The sequence below is a fragment of the Spea bombifrons genome, chromosome 6, assembly GCF_027358695.1.
Source record: "Spea bombifrons isolate aSpeBom1 chromosome 6, aSpeBom1.2.pri, whole genome shotgun sequence".
In the NCBI taxonomy this organism is placed as follows: domain Eukaryota; kingdom Metazoa; phylum Chordata; class Amphibia; order Anura; family Pelobatidae; genus Spea; species Spea bombifrons.
The window spans coordinates 7,596,571-7,609,598 of NC_071092.1; the positions used below are offsets into that span (position 1 = coordinate 7,596,571).

The 13,028-nt window shown below is 42.2% G+C and overlaps 1 protein-coding gene across 1 annotated transcript; it reads left to right on the forward strand.

Moving 5' to 3' along the window:
• The first annotated feature begins 1,379 nt into the window (after nucleotides 1–1,379).
• TXNRD3 (thioredoxin reductase 3) lies at nucleotides 1,380–13,028 on the forward strand. The gene is made up of 16 exons (XM_053469451.1): nucleotides 1,380–1,534; nucleotides 2,365–2,425; nucleotides 3,533–3,642; nucleotides 5,673–5,777; nucleotides 6,131–6,203; nucleotides 6,307–6,426; nucleotides 6,591–6,733; nucleotides 6,964–7,079; nucleotides 7,675–7,900; nucleotides 8,029–8,121; nucleotides 8,478–8,554; nucleotides 8,820–8,976; nucleotides 9,870–9,977; nucleotides 10,468–10,563; nucleotides 11,152–11,286; nucleotides 11,825–13,028. Exons 1-16 carry the CDS (start codon nucleotides 1,430–1,432, stop codon nucleotides 11,885–11,887), a joined length of 1,788 nt encoding a protein of 595 aa, XP_053325426.1. The 5' UTR covers nucleotides 1,380–1,429; the 3' UTR covers nucleotides 11,888–13,028.

Below are 13,028 nucleotides of genomic sequence, written 5' to 3' on the forward strand. Positions count from 1 at the left end.
GGGCAGAGGGGGGTAGTTTGAAGGGACAGGGGGGTAGTCTGAAGAGGCAGAAGGGGGTAGTTTGAAGGGGCGAGGGGGGTAGTTTGAAGGGGTAGGGGGGGTAGTTTGAAGGGGCAGGGGGGGGTAGCTTGAAGGGGCGGGGGGGTAGTTTGAAGGGGCAGGGGGGGTAGTTTGAAGGGGCAGGGGGGGTAGTTTCAAGGGCTAGAGGGGGGTAGTTTGAAGGCACAGGGGGGTAGTTTGAAGGGGCAGAGGGGGGTTAGTGAGGGGGGGCGCCAGAGGAGTAGTTCGCACAGGGCGCCGGAACACCTAAGGCCGGCTCTGAAGACGGGTACTCAATACCAGCTATTTATTGGATTAATAAAAACCCGCGTAAAATTCCTTAGTCAATTACTGATACAAACGTTCCTATGAACTGAAATTTTTGAATAAAGAAAGTAAAAATGAGGGTTTTATTTGGCTTTCGGAAATCGAGATAAATCAGCAGATGATACAATCCAAAGAAGTACGACTTGCTATGCCAGGCAGGCTATAGAAAAATGTAAAGCCTCTCCTATCATCGCTAATTTGAAAATTAACTAATTTTTTCACGACCAGCTTTTTTTTAGGGGTGTTCTGTGGCCCCGTGGTAATAAAGCAGCTGCTCTCGTAGCAGGTTAAAAAATGTAAAAAAAAAAACAAACAAAAACAAAGTAAGGTACGGGTATGAGGATAGAGCGAGGATATATTAGTGTGAGTGTGGGTGTTAGAGTGAGTGTGGGTGCTAGGGTGTGTATTGGTTACTGGGAAGGGGCAGGCAAGGAGCTGAGGAGCCAATCGGCGTTACCTGTCCAACCCCCACACCCCTGCCAGCATGACTTTATTCTTATTGGTTACACTATGAGTGATCTGCTGATCATTGAGTTGTTGGTGACATCAGATTAAATATATATTGCATCACTGAATTAGGTACGCCTCCCGTATAGTTCATCGGGACACATTGCTCTTGTAGCACGGCCCACGTTGGCCCTTCATCCCAAGGATTTAATTAATTATACATTAATTATATTTTAGATATAACATTTCTCCTCCTTTGAAATAATGCCCCTCCTGTATTTAAATGTTTCTATTACATCCCCCTCTCTCTTCTCTCCTCCAATCCACACACATTGAGACCTGTTAGTAATTAGTAATAATTAGACGACAAAATAAACTTCTTGCTTTCACGGTTTAGAGGAGTCGGCGCCTTTAATGAGTCACGTGACACCAGTTCTGCATGTTCATCGTTACAAGTCAGCTTGTTCCCAGCGCAAGGTAGACGATGGTGGGGGCGCGTCTCTTGCGTCACTACAGGGGCGGGGCGATGTGATGTGATGTTCGGAGGTAGCTGCTCGCGGAAACTGCCATAGAATTAGACGGTGGCTGAACGGGGACAATTGCTGCCGCTTCCACCATGCCGCCAACCGGCCGCGAGGTCCTGCAGGGCCGGGTCCAGGAATTGATCGACAACAACCCGGTGATGGTTTTCAGCAAGAGCTACTGTCCCTTCTGCGTTCGGGTATGAGGCTGTGCGCTGTGTGTTTGGGGGGCCTGTTGGCGGGAAACAACAGTCCCTCTCTTCTATACGAGCTGAGGGTCCTGGGCAGCTGTAGGGGCTTATGGGAGTCGGACACTGACATTGTCTGGGGAATGCCACTCAGTGCAGGGGGCATTAGTCAGCCAGTTTTCCTTAAATACTGCTTTAAGCACTTCCTCTTCCCCTTGTCACTCAGAGGGTTAATGGGCTAGTTTCCTGTTTATTGGGGGCTCAGGACAGTGTGTCATGGGGGGGGGGCATGTGACATATACATAAAATGGCTGTAATTGTGGGTGGGGGTGATTAAGTTTGAATGAAATCTGGGATATTTATATTGTTTTTGAACCCCCTGGCTTGTCCCGTGTGTGTTTACATGTTGTGAAGATAGCTGTATGAATGAGGACGTGACGCCCTAGATTTTACTGTCCTGTTCTTCATGGCCATGGAAGGGGGGGGGGGCTTGCTGAACCCTCTCGCTGTCCCCGATGAACCCTCTCGCTGTCCCCGATGAACCCTCTCGCTGTCCCCGATGAACCCTCTCGCTGTCACCGTTGCCCTAAAGTTTCGTTGATCGAGCTGAAACTTAAATGCTTGTGGGGCAAAGTTCTAACGGTGAAGCTGTCACTTTAGCACGCTGCTTGCTCAACGTTTAGTAATCTACAGAAATGCTGTGGTTTCCCGTAGATAAATATGGCCCAGGGCCAGCGGTACTGTCCTTCATATAGGTGTCGACCACTGGAATTCTGGTACTTTAAGTAAAAGTGCCTATTATTATTAGTAGTAGCAGTAGCAATCTATTGTTTTTATTCCAGGTCAAAGAGCTTTTCACCTCGATGGGGAAAGAGTACAACGCTCTTGAACTTGACCAGTGTGGTAAGAATTTATTTTGTATAAGATGATATTGGTGTAAAACAGGGATTATTCCACAACATTAATTTGTAAGATCCCCATAATAAAGCAGGTACTTGGCTGTTTCAGAGACCCCACTCTTAGCGTGTTATTTTTAAACAATAAATTCCGTGTTCCGTCTCCTTTTCCGCAGATCTGCTTCCTCTCTTGCCTCTTCTTGTTCGTCTGTCTTCATCTGCTTCTCCCGGTATCGGCTCCATAATCCAGGGCGGACCCTCTGCGCACACACTCACGCCTGATTGGAGGAAGTGGAGAGGGGCTGTTCCCGTGGTGTGTGCTGTGGCTCCGCCCTCCCGCGGAAGTACTCCAAGAGGCCAGAATATTGCAGATGGATTTAAGGAGAGAAAGAAGCGTTTCCGCACCTCTGGTTCTCTGAATCCGTCTGCAATGCTCTGGCTTTTTGGATGGAGTACTTCCGGGAAAGATCGGCACCGTGGTGTGCACCACGGGGACAGCCTCTCCCTCATTCCTCCAATCAGTGGAGAGAGGGTGCATGGAGGCTCCACCCTTTCGAGGATCCCTGTCAATGGAGCTGGAGCGGTCGAAGAAAGAAGGCAGGACAACAACAAGAGGCAAGAGAAGAGGCAGAGCTGCCTCTAAAACGCCGCAAGAGAGGTGAAAACACCATCCGGAATTTTAAATATTTGAATTAGGAGGTAAAAGTCTATAATCAGGACAATACAGTATTTTAATTCACTTGCACTTATCCTTCTACTTAGCTTTCCTGTAGTGCCCTTAAATACATAAAGCTGTCTTAATGATTTTATAGCCTTACTAACCTCTCAGCCCTTAGATAACATTCCTTACCCTGCTGTCATACACCGAGGGGGAAAGCTGATTCACTTTGTGTCAGACATCTGTTATGAAACAGGTTGCTTTAGCCGCTGTGATCTTAGGCATTGATATTTTCATAGTTTTGCCGCACAAGTTACATAGCAGCCACTTATTGTCCTCTTTCAAAACCCTAAAACTCTTAATTCCCGTGAACTTTTCTTGATGACGTAAGCTTTAAAAAAAAAAAAAACCTACTGACTTTTCACAAAGCAACATTGTGTTCCTTTTGTACATCAGATGACGGCAGCAGTATTCAGGAAGTACTCCATGAACTAACCGGACAGAAGACCGTTCCTAACGTGTTTGTTAATAAGAAGCATGTTGGCGGATGCGATAAAACACTCAAGGTAACTTTCGGCTGTCACTTGATTCTGAGCAAATATTTGGTGTGAAGGTTGATGTGATGTGTTCAAGTCTTGTCTTGATATTTTATGGCACATTCTTCAAAAGGTTGGCTGTTTACACCAACGAGTAATACTTGTTTTTGTGTTTAGAAGCTGGGCATATATCGTGTAACTGTACTTCCCAAGAGTCTCTGTTTAGGAAGGATAGCCCCTATTTGATTTATTGTTTGGTTGCGTTCTCATACAGATACTCTCCTCTGTTTATTCTCCTTAGAGCTTTGCCTCTTTCTGTTGAAGCAGCACCCAGATTATTTTGTTTTATTTTTGTACAGTGGATTTAGTACAATGGTACAATTTAACACTAATACTTATCACCCATTCCTCTTTATAACTTGTCATAATATTTACTACCCATGGATAACCAAGAATGTTGTCCTGAAAAGCTCTGTCAAAGTCTGTGTTTATCTAGATAAGTTAGTGACTGCCAAGTTGTGTATAAAGACTTTGCGTATGTAATGGAGCATCTCAAGGTTGATGGTTATTACTTGCTGAGGTTCAGTTGATTAACCTCACAACCAAAGTATTGCCAGTAAAATTTGGCAAATCCTCAAAAGCCTGTACAAAGTGTCACTTTCTTTAGTCTGTCACCCTAACTTCACATTGGGTGAAAACCGCGAAGATACCAATTGACTGACGTGACCTGATGGGAAAACCCACCTCTTTTAGTTGGTTGGCTTGATTTAGTTCTTCTACTTGGGTCTAGTAAGTTTGCATTTACTTGGTCACCATCAAGCTCAAGTCTTTAGTTCCAACACTTGGCGGTCAGCGAACAGATACCTTTGTGAATACAGATCTTTGAGGCACATGGTAGTTGTCCTTGTAGAAGAGCCATTGAGGACATCTGTCAAGACGTCAGGAGCGTTTGGGATAATGTTGACTGAATGACCAGCATTGGCTATGAAGTCACCTTCTTTTCTCTATATGGACTTAATAAAAGTTGCGTGAATTGCTTTCAAAGTTCCACAGAACTTGCCACGCCTTCATATAAAGCAACAACTTCAAACTATAAATCCATGATTCAAATGAATGCTGGTCATTGTGATGCATCACAAGGTAGCCAATGCAGCTTCTTTTAAGTGCGTGGTGGGGGAAGCGTGACCATGACTTTTCCATGACCAGTTTCCTTGTCTTTGTGTTGGGATGCTAGTGATCAGCCAAACTTTCTGCAGCTCTGACTAATTGACGAGGGCAGGGATCTCTTCTTTCCTCCACCTCATGCTAAGATTTCTTAATAAATGATCATGTGATGGCTCGGGAACGCTGCATGAGTGCTTATCTCCGTGTTGTGCACAGCGTTTTGTGTATTTTGTCACTCTCAGCAAAACAAAATATACAGGCTGTAAATGGGGCTTCCTTAAGGTGTAGTAGTTTTGAGCACAAGATCTCAATCTTTATATGGATTGTGAAATAAAAAGCCCAAGTTATATGAAGGTTCCATTTTTAAATCCCGGTACAGATTTCCACTGCTGTAGAGAAACGGGTTCTGCTTGCAGTTTCCCCTTTAGAAACTATAGAGTTTTATAGGGTTGTCTGTTCTCATCTTATCCTGTGAAATCATCTTCCCTGGAATAAATCACTGATTACCTGCTACACTCGTTGCTCGGTGTCATTGACCCTCACGGGAGCGTTAATAAGTTGTAATGTGCGCGTGTACTCGAGTCAGATGGATTTTGCCTCCATTAGCTTGGAACTGCTTCTGGTAACCTAGAAATAAGAGATGATTTACTGATTGGAGCGACTGCTGCCCTACTTGGAATAGATCGTTCCACCCCTAGACTTGGGAAAGTAGAAAAGGTTAATCTTAAATGTATTTGATTACTCTTTCGCATTTCTAATTTTGCCTCATTTCTATCTGCAAAGATCAGTAGTATTCAGTGTTGGGCTATGCATGAAGATATTTATAGAATTGGCAGGAAGATGTGGTTTGTGCCTGCTGGGGAATACAACGTTTCTAATTAAATCTTTATTGCCAGGCTTACCAGGATGGATCCTTGGAGAAGCTGTTTGAGAACAAAATCAGTTATGATTATGATCTTATTGTCATCGGTGGAGGCTCTGGTGGCCTTGCTTGCTCGAAGGTATAGTATCCAGATTTCACCGTCTCTCTTTATTATCTTGCATCTTGTTTCGTTTTTGTTTTTCTCTCCCACGGCTTAAAACATCTATTGTGATAGTTTCTGATTTCATCCGGAATAATATGCCAGCAATTGAGCTGTGTATTTACTCACAATTCAGATATCGGAATCTTTGGAACCTCTCTCTTTGACTCCATCCATGGAAATGCAATGGATACTTGGGATATCATTACTAAAAAAAAAAAAACAGAACCGATCTCCCAAGGCTTATTTGCTTAACGTTCTAGACTGTGCAGCCGGTGTTTGGTCTAAAAGGAACGGTATCTTGGATCTAACCTTTATTCGTTTGTGTGCAGGAAGCAGCTTCTCTGGGGAAGAAGGTCATGGTCCTCGATTATGTTGTGCCAACACCTATGGGTACTTCATGGGGTAAGGTGTTTTTTTTATACTATGCAAATAGCTTTCCAGTTTGATATTTATGACAATGGTTGTTTTCTGTGTGATAACATCTAATTGTAGCTTTTGTTTCTAGGGCTCGGTGGGACGTGCGTCAATGTTGGCTGCATTCCCAAGAAGCTGATGCATCAGGCCGCGATACTGGGACAGTCCCTTAAAGACTCCAGGAAGTTTGGATGGGAATACGATGAGCAAGGTAAGTTGAGCAATGCGTTTGGTTTTTAATGTGTATGGGGTAGACATGTTTTATAGATCTGAATGATTGCATTGGTAAGAAGTATAGCCTTTTTGTTTTCAGCTTGTGCAGTCTGACATGACGGCTCTGTCAAAAAGCTTTAAACAAATTTTCTCCTTTCGCAGTTCGGCACAACTGGGACACGATGAGGGAACAGATCCAGAACTACATTGGCTCTTTGAATTGGGGTTACAGAGTCTCGTTACGGGACAAAAACGTCCGATATGAAAATGCCTATGGGGAGTTTGTTGAGCCTCACAAAATAAAGGTTAGTGTCAGAGTTTCTGTGATTTAGGGTTGATCTTTTTTGTCTGGCTATGGTTTTATGGAAGTGTTAGCCAAGCTTTTTACGGAAGATGCAGGAGTCACTCCAAGAGAAAATGTGCACAAAATCTCGCGTTCTAGAACATCAGTGTCTTTATTTTTTTTTTTTTTTTTTAAGAATCAATTGATGTTGTTTGTTTTAACTCCTTGTTAATTTTTGTTTTGTCCAATCAGGCAACAAACAGGAAAGGAAAAGAGGCTTTCTACACAGCAGAGAAGTTTGTTGTGGCGACCGGAGAAAGGCCCAGGTATCTGAATATACCTGGTGACAAAGAATACTGCATTACAAGGTGCGTTTCCGGCCAGAGCCCAGAACATTTTACATGTATATTGGCACATCGCTGTCTTTCCTCTCCACACAATCAAGCAGGAACTTACACAAGCTTGTTCCGTTTGGTGTGTTTAATAGTTTTGATGTTAACAAACTGTAGTTTGCGTAAGTGCAGGTTTTTGTGTAAAGAACAGTTTTTTGTCTGTGGTCTCGTTAACCATATACATTACGTTCTCACCACCTTTAATGTTTGTTGTTTCTGCATGCTTCAAAATCAGTCATTGTTACACAGAGGGGTTACCGTGATCAGGATCCCTAAAATTACCCACATGTCCTAAACTAGCTGATACTTTTTCTGTGTAAATGTTACAAGTGGTGACATAGCCTCTGCAGAGTATGTGTGTTAGAAATGGGTTAAGTTAAGTAATAAAACATTACAGATATATATATCTGTAATGTTTTTTGCTGGTCCATTGTTATCGTTGCTGTGCATCACTGAAACGTTTTACTTGCGTGTATTGCATTTGTGTAGGAATTAAAGTGATTCTTTCTGTAGATGTATCCTTGTTTTGTGAGATAATTATAATATTTTTATATTTAATCTGCGTCTCTAGTGATGACCTCTTCTCATTGCCCTACTGCCCTGGGAAGACTCTTGTCGTTGGCGCTTCGTATGTGGCTCTGGAATGTGCCGGCTTTCTTGCCGGCATCGGCATGGATGTCACAGTGATGGTGCGGTCCATATTTTTGCGTGGATTTGACCAAGAGATGGCTAACAGAGCTGCTGCTTACATGGAAATACATGGCGTCAAATTCATCAAGAAATTTGTTCCAACGTCGGTAAGAGCCTCCGAATACACTTTACCCTGTTACAGAGGGACCTAGGATTTGAAATGTAGAATTGCAATAAAATTGTTGGGTTGGCCCAAACAAGGAAGCTGAATTTATAAAAACTTTAATTTATTCAGGTTGAGCAGTTAGAGGAAGGCACTCCGGGAAAGCTAAAGGTTGTAGCCAAATCCACAGAGAGTGACCAAGTCATCGAAGGAGAATATAATACGGTAAGTATTCACTGAGCATGAATATCAAATTTTAAAACTAACTTTAAGACTCCTATAAAGGTGCTGTCCCACCTAATCTGCGGAATTCTCCGCTTTTGTAACTAAACACAGCATTATAATATTTCTGAATGCATAAATATTTTTCTTTGAAATGTTTACTCATTTATTTTATGAGCCTTAATTGTCATGTTGCACAAGTACAGGCAAAAAACATGACAATCTATCTACTAAAGTGTACCTGTGTAACATACTAGTGTAGTCTGTCAAGCAAAACCTTTTCAAAACCTGTTCAGGTCTGTAAACGAAGACAATGGCTGCCGTGATATCTTGACCTTTTTTTTTTTGTGTGTTCGCAGGTTTTAATCGCCGTTGGTAGAGATGCATGCACCAGAAACATTGGCCTGGAGAAGATCGGTGTTAAAATCAATGAAAGGTGAGCTTTTAAAGGACGGATGATACATAAAGTCACTGAAGCAGCACTCGGTTGAAAGTATACACGCTAATGCTTCCTGGTTTCAATAATAGCCGTCAGTGGAGGAGTTAACATTGTGTGTGGCAGGGGGCATCATCGTGGCAGTTTTACTTCTGAAGTTTCAAAGTTTACACTTTGAATTAGTTTACGCTTAGTAAAGGCTAATGTTTAGCAGATTAGTTGCCTGTAGACCATTGGACATTATGAAACCTCTCTGTCATCCCAGGAACTGGAAAGTGCCGGTGAATGATGAAGAGCAGACCAACTTGCCAAATGTCTACGCTATTGGAGACATCCTGGATGGAAAGCTGGAGTTGACGCCAGTGGCGATCCAGGCTGGACGGCTCTTGGCCAGAAGACTGTACGGCGGCTCCACAGCGAAGGTACGGTCTGAACTAGTGTTCTGCCCAGTTCCAGTATTGTGTTCCAATTTTCACAGGCTCTGTGGAAATACGGTTTACATAATTATTTGTCATTTAAATAAATAATTCCACAGAGCAGCAGTCTGCAAAAAAAATGGACTAAATCTAGTTGAGTGCCAATCCTTTTACACAGGGGCCATTCTGATCGCTTTGTTGGCAGCTCGTAGGTGGCTTGAGGTGACGTGAATCTTTTTATCTTGGTGATGTAAACGCACAGCCAGCTCCTGACTTCTGTACAAACTTGACTCTTCATAATAATGTGGAGATTTAATCTCTTATCTAGCCACAACTTCCCTTTCCTAGTTCTCGTCCCACTTAAGCGCTGGTCTCTATCTGGCGTATGTATGCTAGCATTGTCCAACCCAGACAGGCCTGGCTTCTTGCGCAATCTCCTGCACGTGCGCTGTTAACATACTTTTTTTGGGGGGGGGTAATTTCCTGCAGTATACGATAGAAACAGCACACAGCTGCCTTTTTTCATTAATCACTTCCAAGGAATGGAACTTTAATCCCTGAATAAGCATTTGTAAACTAGTTGCCGGAGGGTTTGTACAATTACAATATTTAACCTGATTTAACGTGCTTTTTTTTTTTTTTTTTTTTTTTTTTAACACTTTGAATGCTCAAATGATCTCCAGTGTGCTATTATGGCACATAGTCTATATAGTTTCAATATGTCACAAGCTTACTGATACACAAACTTGGTTTAATGTTGGAGTTGAGCAGACATCTATGCCCATCGAGTTTTAAAGACAACGAAATTTTTTTTAATCCGTATGAATCAAGCACAGCTAAAATGACGTTGCTTTCTTTCCAGATGTATTGAGAGATTATATTTTCTTGTCCCTTCGCAGTGCGACTACGTGAATGTCCCAACTACAGTATTCACTCCAATGGAGTACGGCTGTTGTGGATACTCCGAGGAGAAAGCCATTGAAATTTACGGGGAGGAGAACTTAGAGGTATGTCTTAGTCATTCACAAAATACACCGATACCAGCCACTGCTCGGAACGTGTCTGTTAATGATCTTAGTTTTCAGCTAATCACTGGTGACTTGGTGGGGTGAGAGGATCGTGAACGGCAAAGGTTAAGGTAGCCTTTATAATACTATTCCGGGAATTTAGTTCAGTAACTGCCGTTGGATTGTATGTAGTAAGCACTTGCCTTCGAGGTGCTGCTCTTGTTAGACAAGACATGTATTGCATGCTCTTGTATGTTAAGCACATAATTATAAAGCTATTAGTGTCACTGAACTTTTCAGTTTTAATGGCAACAGCCTGTCGGTTCCTACTATTGTGTCGAATGCCAATTAAGTGGTTCCAGTTAAATTATGACGTTGGCAAATTTTTACGCGATTTCATTCTGGGAAAGGCTTCGTACATTCTAAAGTCTGTTGCCTTTTGATGTGCATTATGTAGTTGTTCACCTATCGATTTGTATCTTTTAATTAGGTTTACCACACTTTGTTCTGGCCCCTGGAATGGACGGTCCCAAGCCGTGACAACAATACTTGTTTCGCAAAGATAATCTGCAATAAACTAGATAATGTGAGTAGATGGGGAGGCCGCGAACTACTTCTGGTTTTCCTTTTTTACCATTTTCCACCAGAAAACAGACAGCGTGGTGTTTAAACCCCACTAAAGTTCTGTATCGATATTTAAAGTCTCTGGAATTCATATGTCTTTGTATCTCGTTTAATCAAGGATAATAGCAGTATTAGATAAATTCAATGAAATGGCCTTTTGTGCCTCACAGCAGAGAAAATATTTGGTCCTTGGTAATGTTCATTCTTCTAAATGAAAACCTTACACCATATCCCCTCTGTGGATTTTGTTGCATAAAAATAAAAGGATGTGTTGATATGCGAGTAAAAGTAGTTGCAGATAATCTCAGGTTTGTATGATATTTTATATTTATTGTAAAATCTTGATGATAATGCTCTATAATACTCTTTTAAAAGACTCCAGCCTTGGTCTCATCGTAGATTCAAGAGCCATATTTTATGCCTCTATCACTTCTGCTGCGAGGCTGTTTATCTACCATCCTCTAAGTAAAGTAAAACTTGGTTACATATAAGCCTCTGACCCTTTATCCAGAAGGTGAACAACATCTGACTCTGTTTCATGTCTTGTTAGGATCGTGTCATTGGGTTCCACGTTTTGGGTCCAAATGCCGGTGAAATCACTCAAGGCTTTGGCGCTGCCATGAAGTGTGGTCTGACTAAGGAAAAACTTGATGAAACCATTGGCATTCACCCTACATGTGCCGAGGTGAGTCGGGGGGAAGGCTACAGACTTATCATTAAATCGGTTATGGTCTGTTTAAATATTTATTCAAGTTATATTCTTTGAAACATTTTGTCTTCTCTAGAAACATATATAAAGAATATGTATAATAAATAGCAACCCATGTTATAGATAAGGCTGAGTTGCTTCATAGGCTGCCATCCATTGTAGGAATGGGACACTGGGTCAATGCTGAATCCAATATGCAAGACTTTTTTTTGTTTCATGAGAGGGCATACAAGTTGGTAGTAAAGGGGGAGACGAAGGACAAAATGTGTTGTCCCTCATGTCCCCCCCAACACTAAATTTTAAGAATAAAGCTGGCTGTACAGTGTCTTGCTACTTACAAGTTACTGCACAATCTTTGAAATTCATGCGGGTATTTAATTCATTAAATTGTTTAGATTAAAGTTTAATTGGATGCCTAGCGTGGTTTTCCTTTTCCTCGATTCTTAGTAGTTTGCCGACTGTTTGCCAGCCATCCTAATCTCCTTTTTTCCCTCCTCCTTTTTTCCCCTCCCAGGTCTTTACCACCATGGATGTTACCAAATCATCTGGAGGAGACATCACTCAAAAGGGTTGCTGAGGTTAAACCCTGCTGTTAACCGTTTTCCTGGAAATGTGCCGCCTGTTGTAGACCAATGTGGTTAAAAAAACAAAACAAAAAACCACTCAGGTAAAACGCCATATTGTTGGCTGCTAGAAAATGTCAAACGCACTTCTGGCCAAGCAGCAGAATGTTAAACTTGGTGGCGAAACGCGTTGGCCGATGGCGGTGCTGCACTTTCCAGGACAAACAGTTTTCAGCAGGGTTTTCCTGATCCTTCTGGACTTGGCCTCGGTTAAGCATTTTAAGAAAGTGCTTGCTAATGACGTCTTTGCTCGTAACCTCGAGATGAGGGGAGTTCTGACCGATCGCTTAGGCCAATCCAGATCCCTCCATTCTGAATAAAATAGTAGTATTCCAACTGTGTCTGATGTGGAGCCCACGGAGTGCCGGGGGTTGCCGCTGATACTGTCTGTTTAGCTGTTTGTTTGTTTTTTCTCTGGTCATGCTCCTTCTGCATTTGAGCATGCGCCGGTCTTCTCTATTTATCCTTTTATTAGCCTGCACGTGTCTGTTCGTGCAGGAGAATCTTGTTAATGTTTGTGTATGGGATGCCTTGGCTTTTAAGCATTATCGTTACTGATATTACGCTGCTTTACCCACAACAAAGGCGAGTCATTTGTACCGAGGACATCCAAAGTATTTCACAACAAAGAATGCATTACCCGTACCTACCGAGATTACTGTAACCGTAAAAAGTTAGGAGAAAAGCTGGGGAAAACCTCAAGGGGGATCCCTGTACTGCGGAATGAAATATTCTATGATCAGAGCTATTGAGGGGAACACAGGTCAGGGAATGTCTTCTGTAATATTTCTATGCTTTTTTTTGACCATGAGAAATTTGATTCATCCAGCTCCTTCTGAAGTTTCCATTAAAGGGACAATATACCCCAAAATAAGTATAGTTTTTAGATTTAAAACAAACACATTTTGCGTGTCCCGTCCATGTGTGCAGAAATGCGTATGTATGTTCGCATTCGTTGGCAGGAGGGCATGAACTGGTTGGCAGTAAAGGGTTAATGGGTACTTTTTGGTATACTATGAAGTCAAAACTCCATATCTATGTATGTTCTGTCATTCTGTGTTTGAAGCAGATCAATAAAAACCATTAACTTATGAA